The 15,620-nt window shown below is 41.3% G+C and overlaps 2 protein-coding genes across 3 annotated transcripts; one reads left to right on the top strand and one right to left on the bottom strand.

The window, feature by feature from the left end:
- Window positions 1-2,292: 2,292 nt before the first annotated feature.
- LOC111594888 (helicase MOV-10-like) lies at window positions 2,293-3,401 on the bottom strand. The gene is made up of 2 exons (XM_023308377.2): window positions 3,383-3,401; window positions 2,293-3,260 (listed from the first exon to the last, which is right to left on the bottom strand). The coding sequence occupies exons 1-2, from the start codon at window positions 3,399-3,401 to the stop codon at window positions 2,293-2,295; spliced, it is 987 nt and encodes a 328-aa protein (XP_023164145.2).
- Window positions 3,402-8,088: 4,687 nt separating this feature from the next.
- On the top strand, window positions 8,089-10,035 carry LOC111593739 (protein ORD). Of its 2 annotated transcripts, XM_023306735.2 has the most exons (6): window positions 8,090-8,211; window positions 8,306-8,928; window positions 8,993-9,245; window positions 9,311-9,490; window positions 9,579-9,662; window positions 9,731-10,035. In XM_023306735.2, the coding sequence occupies exons 1-6, from the start codon at window positions 8,170-8,172 to the stop codon at window positions 9,968-9,970; spliced, it is 1,422 nt and encodes a 473-aa protein (XP_023162503.1). In that variant the 5' UTR covers window positions 8,090-8,169; the 3' UTR covers window positions 9,971-10,035. The 2 variants fall into 2 exon arrangements, with proteins under 2 accessions (XP_023162511.1, XP_023162503.1); XM_023306743.2 differs by lacking the exon at window positions 9,579-9,662 and having other exon boundaries at window positions 8,089-8,211.
- The last annotated feature ends 5,585 nt before the right edge of the window (window positions 10,036-15,620 follow it).

Genomic DNA, 15,620 nt, shown 5'->3' with positions numbered 1-15,620 from the left:
TAGGCCGTCAGCTGCATTCGAATAAGTGCTTAAGCAGCAATAATGAATCTCTCTGCTGGCAACATGAATGTCAACACGAATTGGACTTGTCGTTTGATGCTGCACAAAACATTTACAGTCAGGACATTCGCTTTTAATCACAAAGAGCATCGTGTACCGGCTGCACCCACACAGCCTCACAGCATACTCTATCTATCTCTCTCACTCTCTCTCTCTGCAGTGTAAACTTTGTTGCCTTGTTCAGCATTTGCCGTCTGCTTTTTTGATTGTTGTCTTTCGTTTTTTGCATTTCTCTTTGTTAACTTTATAGCTTTTTAAAACTGTGCCAACATTTTGCTTGTTTTTACTGATAACTTCATCATCGTCCTTGCCATGCATGAAAATTTGCACCGAAAAAAACGACGAAAACTTGTTGGCCAAATGTTTTGTCATGATTTGTGAGTCGGCACGTGTCTGTGAGTGTGTGTGTGTGTGTGTGGCTGTACATGTTTTGTGCTCAGCTTTTGCCTTCTATGAACCACGGCCAATGAAAATGTTGAGTATGTGTACACATCACTTGGCCCAAATTATAATGTGGGTGGGAGGGGTGCCTGAAAGGGGTCTGCAAATGGCTTTTTGTTTTGCTCATTCTGGTCGCTTTGAGTAATTAAATTTATGGCCAGGCGGCACATGCATAAGCTGGCAACCTGTTCGCTTCGATCTCAATATTCGACAGACGCAGATGCTATTCAAATGTTTGACTTTTTGGCCCGTGTCCATAACTGTCCGCATAGGCCCGGCATGATATTTCCTCGTTGTTGTTTTTATTATTGTGCTTGACCGGCTGGCCGGCTATTAATTTCGAGTGGGGGCTCGCTCGGACCGGAGGCCCATGTGTACACATGTTTGGGCTTGTAAAAATGTCATGTTAATTTGTGGATTGTGCGACCAGCAGTGGACACTGGACACTAGACACTGGAGCATGCAAATAAATGTCTGGCTCACCCGTTCACCAGGCACCACCCACGTATTGAATTGGCTTTGAGCGGACTTTTTTGCAGATTTATGAGCGAATCTGATAAGTGCTGCCAATAAATTTGGGATACAACAATTTGCAGAGCATGTTGCTCGTCTCACTGGCAAACAAGGATTTGAGGGAGCTTTCTTTTTGGTTTGCTTTGAGTACTCGGAGTTATTTTATAGCTTTGAATACCAATAGATTTTGTTTGTGGATTAAAATAATGATCCGCTGCTTATCTGGTACAAAGTCGCAGCTAAGCCAGTTCATAGAAATATTTAATATTTCAACTGTATAACAAAATTAAAATGATTTGATATTATTACACAATATCTAGCAGAAAGCAAAGCAATTTAATTATTCCATTTCCTCATATTTCCACTTAAGGATAACATACAGTTCTCTCTTGTATTTCTGTCAGCACACACAACGAACATTGCTCATACGCATCATGCGCCCAGAATTCAAACCAAATGTAATCACAGAGTCGCACACAAAAATACAACAAAAGCCACAAGAAATCAGTGAATTATACAACATTTAAACAATCACAAAACTCTGCGCACACACTCTCACACAGAGAGAGAGAGAGAGAGAGAGAGAGAGAGAGAGAGCGAGGAGAAGAAATGCATAGAAATCCACAAAATTAAGTTAAGGCGTTCACACAATGACGTGAACAAAGTTGGCCAGAAACTTTCGAGAGAGCGAGAAGAGAATGAAGAAAAAAACCAACGTAGCAGAAGTGAAGTAAGTTGAATGCAAGCAAACAAGTTGAACCAACAAACCAAGTCTCTAATTGTGTTTGTGCATGTGTGCATGCAAAGGCTGCTGTGGACTTTATATGCGACGTGGACTATGGCTCACTGTTTTATGTGGCAGACCAGAACGCATCACTTTTGGCTCTGGCTCTGGCTCTGAAATACTACAACAATAGGCGAAGAGCAAGAAAATGTGTAATAGCAAAAGCAAGGCGAATGCCACAGCCAGAGCCAACAATACGTGAAATGCAACATTTTCGGTATGACGCTCGAGCACAAAGGCTCCCCATGGCGCCCAAGCAAATGGACAAAAGCCAGCAAACAGTTCTTGAATACAGTAAAGACGCGGGAATACGTTTCATACTTTATTCACCAAGTAAATTAATAATAAGCTTATCAACATTCATACAAGCCTGCAATTGATTATGTTTAAGCATGTATGCATATATATATATATTTATGGTTCATTTATCATTCATAACTGTAAGTAAATTGATTGAATAAACAGTACTTATTCAAAAATGGTTCGTTCATCTATCATTGTTTCTGCGCATGCAATAAGTTTCCATTGAGCTCGCATTGCTCAAGTATGTAACGAAAATCTTCTGCTTTAGCCAAAGTACGCCGGTTGCCAATCAATATCAATAACGACTTGGCCCGCGAGAGTAGCACATTGAGCAACTTCGGATTGGATATGAAGGTGGTGTTAGCATTTGAACAGACCAGCGAACCAATAATTATGTGCTTTTCGCGTCCCTGGAATCCATGCACGGTGCACACCTCCACGTCCTGATGATGCTGTCTGCGTAGCAACTGCTTAAGCACCTTACACTGTGCCGCGTACGGTGATATGACGCCAATGTCCTTCGCCTGCGGTTTTATGCCATTGCCAATACCCCGTCTAAGCAAAGTTCTCACATACCAGGCAAGCACCTGGGCCTCTTCAAAGTTGTAACTGCTAGATGAGTTCGCCTCGTTGCATGTTTTCCCAAATACTATATGGAATAGAATAGGAGACTGTGTGTTGGGCAATAATGTCCAGTGTTCAGCCAAATTAACACTCAACGGCGGAGCTGTCGCTATAAGCATGTCGTTGTAATATAGCTTATTGAGAAGGTCCACAATTTTTGGATGGGATCTATAGTTGTAACGCAGTCGCGTTTGACGCGTGCAGTCATAATTGCCTTCAGCATCTACCTCGTAATGTTTGCTTAGCATCAGACGCTCCATTAACGACTGGCCCAGTCCCAACTTGGCTGCACACTTGCTAACGACAACTGGGCCCAATTGTTTATGATCACCAGATAATATTATATGACACGAGGGATCCTTAAAGTTAACGATGCCCAGCAACGTCTCTGGCTCCGAAGATGCTGCTGCCTCATCAATGAAAACGTATCGGAAAGGCTGACTGCTTCTAAAGGAAGCGAGAACGCCCGACGTGACCAAAGTGACCACAATTATTTGATAGTCCTGCAGATTTCGTTCCACGTCTACTTGCGATTCTAAATCATTTGAGTGTTTCAGCAGCAAAGGATGTACAGAGTGTCTTTTTTGTAGAAGTCTACGTTTTGAATAAAAACGCAACACCACAGTTCTTTGTTTGTCAATTGGCAAGGATGTAAACCTTTCATGCTTCTCAACATATTCACATATCTTTAGAGCAATTGTGTCGCAAGCAGAGTTGGAGCCCGCAGTCACAAGGATGCGACCTTTATTCAGTACATACAATTGAAGAATGGCCTCCACTATGGTTGTGGTTTTTCCAGTGCCTGTAAGTCGATGTGATCAGTTAGTGTCTACAGCTGAGCTATCTGTCTCTCTCTCTCTCTCTCTTTCTCTCGCTATCTTTCTTCGTACTCACCTGGTGGTCCGAATACAATATATGGCGAGAGAGCACTGGGGCCACTAATAATATTCTGGACTGCTTGCAGCTGGTCAGCATTTGCTGCAATTTCAGTGTTGATCAGGGAAATTTCTGCCAAGCTGGTCGCCTCCATTGGCTGATGGACATCGGATGTGGGAAATAGATATTTTCGTATTCTTGAAGAATCCAAGAGAGCATTGAGTGCGTTATACATTAACCGAAACGAAATGCGCGATGACCTAAAGATTACGGTCCATTGGTTTTTCAACTTATTTTTTGGTATTTCGCAGCAATCGAAAATAACAAAATCGCCATTTACTTTACGAATTTGGCCAACATGACGGCAACTTGGATCCTCAAAGTAGCGATGCTCGTGTGGATGTGGTAGCTGTGCTAAGATCAGCGGCTTCGGCAGTTTCATTTCTAGCAGACTTTCCTTGGGAACAAGTACCAGCTCATCAAAGTACGGACTTATGATATCATTGGGATTACAGTGTAACTGGCGAAATTTCATTTTGTAGCTTTTTTGTGTTTCTTTGGTCGTTTTTCCCATTTTCCAAACTCTTATATACGTTTGATATAGTTGAGCATAGTTATTCATTTTGGTCATATCCTCAATAGTGACCAGTTTCATAAGAATAGAGCAGACATTATCATAGTTCAATTGTAGGTCGTCCAAGTATTCGCCAAACCTGTCGTCATTTGCTCTCAGACTCTCTTCACTAAACTTTGCTTTGAAGGATTGCAGCATATTATAGCTGGGTTTATAACATGGCAAATACATCATTTATTTGGGTTTTATTTTACTTGATATTGGCAAAAAGTTCTTTAATAATTATACGCGTATAAAATACTTAACGATCTAACGCCACTGACTCAGCTAGCTTCGCAAACCGACCACACACAGCTTAATGGGAATTCCACAATTCAGAAAAATTTGACGCTGATCGTGCGAAATTTTTCAAGGAACGATATATCGATATTTGTATAAACTTGTGGCATACATTGAATAAATCTGTATGACCAGTGATAGTCACAGACACAAGTTGATTGTTATAAGAATAAGAATAAGCTAATCGATAGACAAGTAAACAGTTATATAGCAGTTGGCATTTTATTAGTCACAATAGCGTAGTGGCCTATTATGTGAAATTGCGACTGGTGGAAAGTGCAGCTAGAGTCGATAGTGTTGCTGCATACAATCGATCTCTAGGACGCAACTTTTCCCATTTAAGCACTGGCTAAATCTCACAAGAAATTGTCTCAAACTATCAAATCTTTTCTTCTAGACTTCTACAATATTTGTGTAGCTTACTTAATTTGTTGGCCTTTCTTGTGAGTAGATTCTACCCAAGTTTTCAATCCTCAAGCAATGTGGCAATGGTCGCTATTGCGTGATGGTGAAAAAAAAAAAATGAAAACACTGTCGAGATCAAGTTGAAGCGGCAGCAGTACATTTGTTTACCACGGAAGTAGGCTGCTGGCTTCTGCCAGCTGCTGCGAGCGTTGAAATGGAACAAATGAACTTAGTCAAGGTTTGCCAACTGCGCATTCAACACTCACACCCACACTCACACACACGCTCGCACACTCGCAGAGGAAACGATTGCGTCTGTAAGCAAACCAAACAAATGATTTTACTCGTTACAAGAAAAGTTAAACTTGTAAATTCAAATTTCACATTTGTCTGAAATTCGCAATTACATTTTGGCAACAACAATGAAATACGAGCACCTGAGTGTCGGATAAAAGCCCAAGCACAAGCCACGCCCACCCACTTCATGGCTCATTGTTCCGGCGAGAGACGCAGCAAATGGAGCATGAGAAAAAACACAGAAAAAGAGAGTGGTAAGAAGGATTCAGAGAGAGAGAGAGAGAGGGAGAAAAAGAGGGAGAGAGGAGCAGATAGGCAACAGCCAAACATTTCTGAGCTAACCTCCTAAAGCATATTGTAATAATCCAAATGAAATTAAATGTACCGTAAACATTTCAAATTACGGGAGCAATGGGAGCTCAAGGGGCTTCGTTCGATTCAGCTCTACTGCCAACAACCGGCATCCAGCATCCAGCATCAAGGCAGACCATATCAGGTGCAAGCGGAGACAATAAAAATGCCCATAATTGCAAATGTGAGTCGACTGGCTACAATTGGCCAAACAGCAAGTAGAATTGCTAACATTGCTAAACCATTGACCCATGCACTTGGCCAGTGGCTAGACCAAAGCTTAGCCAATTTTTGTAGTTTGGGCAGGAATAAATGTGAAATTAAGCCGGATCAGTTGGTAGCTTTTCTATAACAATGGCTAAAACTTATAAATGTTGGAACTGGAACCCTGAATGCTGCCTCGTATTGAAGTGCTTTAGTCAAATGTTTCATGTTTTTTTCTCCTCAGGTCAGCATATGTGTAAGAAATTCTTGGAGAACATTTAAGTAGTTGCCAATCTTGGATATTATAAATGTGATCCAGATCCATAAATATATAAGAAAGGCTTCTGCTTCTCATAAGATTTTCTTGCAAATCATCGTTAGTTCTTCTCCCATTCTCATACATAAGAAACGTTCAATCATCTGCCCGCATGCCATAAATTTACACAAAACCATATTTTAATCAATTTAGACGTCGCTCAATTCAATTTGGCTATTTTATGGTATAGCACCATTAAATTAGTGCTGCAAATGATTGGGTTAAGTAAAAGGCATACGAATGAAATTGCACATTTTACAATTTAACGGCCACTAAACGACGATGCAAAGCTGCGAGGATCTGCGCCTCGAGGATAATTTATTTCTAAAACAACTCTATCGCGATCCGCGATCCACGGCCGAGTCGATGCCACACAGTGCACATTAAGAGCTCGATTTATTGTGCCGGCTTGCAACAATTTGACAAGCAAATTGCTATAATTTCTTTTCCTCAATGATCGAAAACTATGCGAAGTATCGACTGCGGGGGCCGGGCCAACGAATGAGAGTGTATTTGTGTGTGAGTTTGTGTGTACATGTTGCCAGTCACGAGCAACATTTTCGCGCTTTTATCCAAGACAATTTATGTAAGCGATAAAATCTCAACGACTACTGGACCACAGCTCAGAGAGCTGCCCCGCGGCAGCGCGTTGCCAACTAATTGCAATGCGAGATGAGGTCTTGAGGAGGATCGCGATCCTCCGTTAAATTGCAATAATTTCTTTTGCATTACGAGCTGGCGAATCGAGCCGATGGGCAGCTGGCAGCTTGGCGTATTAGGTGGTCACAGCTCTATTGCTCTATTGCAACTGTCTGCACGGCTTAGCCGTAGAATGGTTTTTGAGCCACAGCTGCTTGAAGTAGGCCTAAGTGTTTTGACTTTACGACTGGAAATGAAGGCAAATATTTATTGACAACAACATAACGGAGAACTTATTGAATACCCTGTAACGGTTAAGAGTTCTGCGTACTCAGCCATGAGCCGCTAACTAAGCACTGGTAATTAGAAGCTGTATGTGTGGTCCACATATATATATACACGCCTAGAGATATGCATTGCTAGCATTTAATGCCTAATGATCGGCTGAGACCTTGAAGCGCATCTGGCCAAAAGAGAGGCTATAAATCAAGAGACACGCATTGCGCCAAAAGGCAATCATCATTAAATTTGTAAAAGCAAAATAAAATGTTTCTATTTTATGTACATAAATACATGTATTACAAATATATATATATATGTATTTATTTATACGTATTTATTCAGTTTGAAGTTGAGTTCCCGTTTGGCTTTTCTCAGAGATGCCGACGCATGCACACACGAAATGACAGCGGCTGAAAAGTCTTTTGATACTGAGCCGAAGTCGGCATCGTAAAATCATAAAAGAAAAATCACAATTTTGCTTTTATTTGCTTAACCGAAAAATATTACTTTGTTGTGAGTTTTACGAGGCCACATTGGTACGTTGACATTGGGTAAGCTGTGCTAAATTAAAAATTACTCCAAGCGCATCAACATCTTTGGTTTGTTTTGTTTTGTTTTATATATTTTTATTTTTTTTTGGTATTGCAAAAAATGGCATTTTATGTAGCGATTTTAATATGCCACGTTGGACTAATTGTTGGCCAGGCTAAGCACTGTGGCAACTTTTATGGCACTTAGAAAGCCGTTAATTCTAATTTTATGTACATACTATGTTGGCTCTTTCAATTTAACGGCTCACTTCGCGCGGTTGGCTTCGCCTCATAATGTTAATTCCTTGTTGATTTAGCAGATTTTATATTGCTGGCGAATCGGACAAAATCATCTGGGGGCTAATCAAGTGCCGATCGTTCCAACGGCCTAATTAGTTTGAACAAATGTCTTGTCCTACGTCCTTGCGGATGACAATTTGAATGAACGTTTACCAACACTGAACTGCTTAAACTGTTCGATAGTCGATAGCTCTTTCAATCAGACGAATCGTACTTATCGATAATGACAAGAAGCTGAACGTTTACCAACACTTATTCTCTCAGTGCATGTGCTTGAAAGTTCGAGACAAATTATACAGAAAGGAAAGTTTCAAAAAGCAATCTGTGCACAATGGCTGAACACATGGAATCCAATTTTTTGCAAATTGTTTCGGTAAATTAAATAAAATTCCAGCGCACGTAAAAACGTAGTTAAAGCAATAAAATATATTTTACGCATTTGCCTTTTCTCATCACACTAACTGCAGCTGACTATCGAGGACTGTTTGGGTTGCGAAAAGGAGTTTTTGAAATTTTCTCAGGTTGACAATGTGCATCTACTGCTGTACAATCTGGACAAGCCGAATGGCACAGTGCCATCGTCGCCACTGATTGTGACGCCCGTCGGCCATGCTCTGCAGCTAATGTGCGGCAAGGAGTATACCAATGGGGAGAGCTTGCGCCGTTTGTCGCAGCTGGAAGTGGGCAAGGGAAGCGTGAAGATGACCTTCAAATTGGAGCGCTTGGGCGGCATTAGTGTTGAATATGATCCCGATCCCGAGAGTGACTTGGACATGGAGCCAAGCACTTCGAAGCAGGCCCAAGAGCGCCAGGAGCGCCGCAGTCAACAAAAGCAACTATTGCGCTCGCGTCGCCATATGATCTACGAGGTCAACGTGCATCGTCGTTTCGACGATGAGGATCGCTTAGATTGCATTAACTTCCAAATCAATTTGGGCGAATGGCGTGAAGTATCCGTTGTCGAGTTCCACAATATATTCTTCGTGCAGCCACCACAATTGTCGGAGCTCATGTGCAATGTCCAACAGGACTACGCAAATAACTGGCTGAAAATCATCCAGGCCGATGCTAGCACCTACAGCAATCTCAGGTGTCTGACAAACCTAACATTTCCTAACCAACCTAACAAACTCATGACTGTGTATTCGTTGCAGAGAGGATGGCAATCCGTTCGATACTTTCGCCAAGCTACTTGATCGCCAGAACAATGACCACCATCAGCTGCTTCTGAAAAAGCTGGCCACCAATTGCCTGGCGGCCAATGAGGCCACTCGTTTGACCGAACGTCGATTCTTACTGCAAATGTTCGACAAAGTTCGCATCATTTTTGAGTATATCACGATCAACGAGTACACCGTGTGGTTCTTTGTGCCACGCCTCAATCGTTATACGGCTTTGGATCAGGTGGTAAGAGAGGAATAGTGCTGATTGCATTAATCCCTATAGTTATTGAGTCTCAATCACTGTTCCAGACTGTGGACGACTTTGACTTTTGCAATGTGCGCAGCAGCATTAAGTTAATTCGGGATGAAAGCGAATTCTTCTGGCATCGCACTGACCATAATATCATCGACATACTACTAGTGGCCTTTCAACTGGCACTCGCACACATTGCCAGGCAGTCGGTCTTGTTTCTGGGCCAACTCGAGAAGGTGTGTATAAGTAGCTTAAAAGTCTTCTCACACTCACGCACTACAAATACACAATTACTACTACAACTACCACCTCGTGCTACCACAGCTAAGCGAGTTTGTTTGCTTGCAATATGCGACGGCTACCTTTATGAACGGCACTCAATCAAAATCTGATGCTGCCAACACGACTGTAAGTTTCGGCCAATTTCAAGAGCTTCGATCTGAACAATCTCTTCTTTGTATTCATATTTATTGCAGAAATGGTTTTGCATGCGCTACTTGCATCGCATTATCGAGCTATCAGAGTCGCTGGGCTTGGTGGTGTTCATTGAGTATCCTGGTGCCATGACACTGCTGCCAGAGAATCGCCAGGTAATCAAATGCGTGCAAAAGCGAGATGTCAAAACTGGCGCCATCTCTTGGCAGGTAGGCGAGGATGTGACCAAAGTAGCGGCCAGCGGCATTCAGAATCTGAAGGAGGTCATCAATTTGAAGTAAATGCATGTTTCATTAACGATTTTTTTTTGTTTTGGGATTCATATTTTTTTTTAACAAACTGCTTACACACATATATATATATATATATATATATATATATATAATCATTTATATTATATATTATATATATATATGCATTGAATTGGGATCTTTTGGGCAAAGAATGTTTTATTCATATTCTAATTGTATTCCTTTATGTATTCATATTTGACATAATAAATGAATTAGCAACATTTTATAGCAACAACTTTTAAACGCATTTTTTATAATCTAATAAAAAAGACTTCTGCTTGCCTTATCAAACTCCTTTTTAGTGTTTGCTATCACATGCAAATGCTTTGGGAGTTCTGCTAGCTAGATGTGATCATTTTTTAGCTGCATTTCAATTAGGTTGCCGCCTGTCAGTGTGGCCTGAACACCAGTTCCAAAATGAATAACAAAAATGTTGGCCAGCATTGCTACCAACAGGAGCAGCAGCAACAGTACGCTACATTAGTTGTCAGTCAGTGGCACGCGTCATTTTCCGGCGAATTGCATTTTGTGCAAACCGAGAGCATTTTTGGCCAGCTTCCCGACACTGACACATATTAGAAGAAGCAGAGAGCCAAAGAAGGATGTAGCTGACAGTATATGTTTTCCGCATCCGTATCCGTAACCCAACACTGGCTGGCTGGCTGGCTGCCTGGCTTGCTGGCTGACTGACTGCTTGACTGATTGGTGGTTGTTTGTGCAACTTTTAGTGGTGCATTTGTTGGGCCCAGACAGCATTTTGAAATGCTTTCCGAGCATTTCTCACGTCTTGTTGTGAGCGTTGTCAGTCAAATGCATTTGCACTTCATCGCTCATACGCAACGTGGCCCACGAAATTTAAACAGCATTTACTATCTCTACTCAGCGCACTGTTAAAAGCAATCAAATAATTTTTTTCTGCGCCCCGGCAACATCATCTATTGCTTTTAATGGAGTAATTAGTTTTTTGTAGCTGCTAGGCAGACATTTTTTAATTTATTGGCGAATATTTGTGGCCCTGGGGTCAGATTTTAGCGGTTGGTGTTGGACAACTCGCCTGACAGGTTCCACTGCAGCACTTCTGGCAGCTGCAGGCTGCATTACGTGCCAGCTTTCGCACCTCACCCAATGTAACGAGACGGCGCGACCTGTGGTGCACTCAGCGAAATGACAGCTAAGCCGCAGCTACACGCACTAGTCAAGAGCTTACTGCAACGCCACACAGCCGCCGTTGGCAATTTGAATAATTGCGAAACGGCACCGAAAAAATGCTCAGCGAGGCTGCCCTTAGACTTAGCTCTCATTTCATGATTTGCACTTGATATATTTTCTGCTTCGGCAGCTGGAAAGTAAACACAAGCTAGATTCAAGCACAATTTTCCTGGCCTCCTTTGTATGCACACTGTAAACACTCTTATTTCAATATAAATATTCGTATATATGCGATCTAAGTAATGAGTCGCATTGTTAACACATGACTTTATTAAATTTGCTATCAAATGTCCCTTTAACAAGTTGAGATTAAACAGCGTTGCTGATTACCCACATAAGGATGCCTAAGGAGCCAGAAAAGGTTGCGAACTCGAGCCAGCGGCAAGACAAACGGATGCTCAGTGCTGCATAAAAAAAGGTCAAGCCCGTCTTTGGCATAATTAAAAATTAATAAGCGGCTGCTGGAACAACAACAGCTGCTTGGCTCACCGAAGCATCGCATCGCAATCTGTAATTATGTAAGGGCGATTTCATGATGCGACTACAACAACAGCGGCAGCAGCAGCACAGCTATGACGGCATTTGCCCTTTTACTGGCTACTGACCCGGGCAGCCGAAAATGTTAGCCAGCTTCCTCTCCGTCCCGTTGGCTGTAGCCAGCTGCTAAAAGCGCAAATGAGCATTAAAAACTCGATTCAACTAAATATTTAAACAGTTTATTATACCGTCTGCCAGCCCCTATACACACATACACTTACACATGCCCAAGCCCACACGTGTGTCATGGGCGTGGCAGACGCTAAAAGCCGCGCCTGATTATGGCCCCCTGCCCACCCGTGAGCCAGCCACACTCCCCTACAAAGCAGGCGCGTGCAATGCGCCAAAAGGAAATTTAAATTTGAATTAATTATGATGCTGGATTCTGGTCTGATTTCGTCCTGGCCCTGGCTCCCGCCCTACCGCTGCTGTATTTGTATTGGCCAGCGTCCTGGCACCTACAACTGACTGCAATTAGTCGCTGCGGGTCTGTGGCCAACTGCATGAGTGTTAAAATTCGCCAAACAACAAATACAACCACTTAACGCCGCACAAAAGGCGGGACTTAGAAACGAAGTGTCAAGTGGCCATAACTTCAGCTTTAACGTGCTCTACGCTAATTCAGGCATTTAACGTTGTATTTACAAACGGCCAGATAAACAGCTGGAAGACTGTCCAAAGACGGCTTATCCATCCAAATGTGAATGGCAGCGGCCTGTTAAATTACAAATGAACTCAGTGGCAAATGGGACAACTGCAGTTGCTGCCGGGAACCGCAGGCAAGGTCATCGGCATTTCACGATTTTCCAACTGAAACACGTAGCCCTATCGGTTTGACTGATCCCCCATAGATAAGGCAATGGGCAGCATTTGGAATTGGAAATGGAGATGGAGATGGAGATGGAAATGGAAATGGAAATGGAACTGTGTGGCATTCAGTGAAATCAAGCATTCAAGTGTCATTAATTAGTCAACAAACATGGCCAAACAATTGACGGCCGCTTTGGTGGTCAGTGAAAAACAACATTCATTGGCCACGCCCACGCACGCTTTTACGCTTCATTTGACCAAAACGAAAGAGTGAAGGCGCGTGGCGCTGGCCGCTGCATTTGCGTTTAATTACGAAATAATCCAGTGGACGGTGTGCACGAAAATCGATTGGGATTGTGTTTGGGATTGCGATTGGCATAGGCGCTGCCTCTCATCTACGTTTGACTCCACTTCAATGCACAGATCACCCCCCAGCCCCCAGCTCACAGCTCACAGCCCATAGCCACCAGCCTCCAGGCTCGCTGCATGTCAGCGCCAATGATCCGACTCTGGAACGCCCGTTGACGTTGCTAACCCAATTAAACTGTCGCCCACTAACTCCGTCCCCCACTTGTCTACCCCGTCCACCGCCGCAATTGCAACTGTTGCCAGCATTTTGCCTGGCACTTTGCCCAGACCGCAGAAGCAAAAGCAAAAGCCTCGCAAACGTTTCACTTCGCGGGCTTCAATAGCAATTTGGGTAAATTCCTTTTTAATTTCAACCGCAGCCGCCGAGCTTCGTCGCTCTCATGGCCTATTAGCCGCTGGCCTAGAGATAGCCGCGTGACTTCCCATCAAAAACGAAACAGAACTCAACAAAGGATGTGCGATATATTCTAATATTTAATAATAATATTCATGAAAACATCATATTATATTAAATATAAAATGTAGTTCTAAGTCAATTTAATTTCTATTTATAACATATACATCTTATATAAGGAATTTGTTTGAAGCATGAAACTTTTAGATATCAAAATTGAGGCTAAGCAAATGATGTTAACATGAAATTGTATTATATATTATTTCACACATTTCAGCATTCATTTATGCTATTCCTCAAGGCAGAGCATATATTTTGTATATTTTTATTATATATATTTTTTTTGTGTCACGCGTTCATCTCTAAAATGTGGTCCTGGTGCGACGCAGTACCAAAATTGAATTGGATGTTAGTTTTAGTTATCGTCTGCGTTGTGCCTGCTTTTTTTTTTTGGTCGAGAAACAATTTTCAATGACATAAAGACAAAAATTTCATTAGCCTTTCAATTACACGCGCACATAAACAGACTCACGCATAAACACAGACAGACAGGCAGACAGACCTGGCCTAGACTCAGCCAGACATAAGCGCAAAGAACGCCCGGGAGATAAAGACGCCGTTATGCCTTTTTTTTTTGGCTTATTTGACATTCTTTACTTTTTTTGTCTGGCCAAAATCAGATTTGCGTACATCTTTGCGCTGCTGTTAATCTTGTGAGCAGTGGGCGTGTTGGCTGCTTCGCTGCCAGCCAGCAGCACATATTTGATATCTGCTAGTTAATTTGTCATGTGAACAATTTGGTATAGAAAATTATGCTTTAAATTGCTTATGAAAGTTGCTACTGTTAATTGCCGTAAATGGGCCACGCCCACACGCAAAATCTTCATATTTGATGCGCAAACATGCAGCAGCCTTTGCGAATTTCCACACACACACACACACCATCTTTTGCAGAAGCAATTTTCTTTAGAATTTTTCGGCAACTTTTCTTTGTGTTTTTTTCTCGACTCTTTGTTGACTCTTGTCAGCGGCTTTCGGCGTTTTATCATCGTGTTTATCTTCACAAAAGTTGCATTCTCTTTGTGCTTATGCAATTATGTCTGAAAATGTAATTTCGACTCTTCAGCCTAAAACGTTTTTGTTTGTCTTGAAATATTGTTTACACAATTGGTAAAATTGCCTCTTGTCTGTAGAGTTTTTTTTGTTATTTTCAACAACAATTTTAATTAGTTTCGCATTGAAAAAGAGTTCTTTTCATACCAATGTTTATTACTTTCTGATTTGAGGCAAAGCTTTACAAATGATGGCAAACAATATAAACAATAAACATACATCGATGGCATTATTTACTTTTTATTTGGCTTTAATTAGAAATATGAACAAACAATTTTTTTTGTATTTCTATTGGCTTATTAGCGCCATATTTAAATTGATTTAGGTAACAAATTTTAAGAGCGGCTTACATCAAGCCCATTAGTTAACCGGATAAATAATTTATACCAATTACTCCCTCTTTACCAATTACAAGCAAAAAGGCAATAAGCAAAATTCAAATATATTTTATTTATATTTTCATCGAAATAGTCCCATTTTGCTGATCGAGTAGTCCGTTTAATTTCTACATTATATTTAAGTTTTTTTTTTATGCTTTTATATGCTGAATTATTTGTATTGCCAGGGCATCTGCAGTTCGGAGCATTTTTTTGGTCCAATTTACATATTATATTTGAATAACAATTACTCAATCCGTTAGTTAACATATTTTTTAAAATTAACTTTTTTTCTTGTAGCTCTTCTACTATTTTTATAGTCTTTTAAATAAACAATACTCGCATGATAATTATGCATTTTAATGCTAGAATATTATCAATTTAACAATGCATTTCAAATGACTTGATTAAGTTAAGCGTAAAATAATCAAATGTTTTTTTCTTCATTTCAGCTATTAAAAATAAATATGAAATATGTATGAATGTATTTACATACTTACATACATCGATGTACATACATGATAGAGTTTAACACGCATGGCACTTGATGTTTTTGCTAAATATCAGAAATTAGACTCCAAAATGTTGCCAAAGGCGCAACCTTAATGCGAGCAGCTCAACGGCGCAGTTATTCGCACGGCGTGCGAACGAGTGAAAACGAGAGCGAGAGTGAGCGAGAGCGAGAGCGAGAGAGAAGCGGAGATACACATGCTTCCAGCAGCATCCTTTGTTTGTAATTAATTTCAATATAGCGAAGCATTACAAGTGAAGCTCAGTAAATTTCAAAGTATGCTGCGAGGCCAATAAACTCCGACAGGCAAGCATGGGG

Source organism: Drosophila hydei, unplaced genomic scaffold (assembly GCF_003285905.1).
Source record: "Drosophila hydei strain 15085-1641.00,03,60 unplaced genomic scaffold, DhydRS2 tig00000060-arrow-pilon, whole genome shotgun sequence".
NCBI classification, from domain to species: Eukaryota; Metazoa; Arthropoda; class Insecta; order Diptera; family Drosophilidae; genus Drosophila; species Drosophila hydei.
Note: the sequence above shows the minus strand (reverse complement) of the source record. Positions and strands in the feature narration are given on the sequence as shown.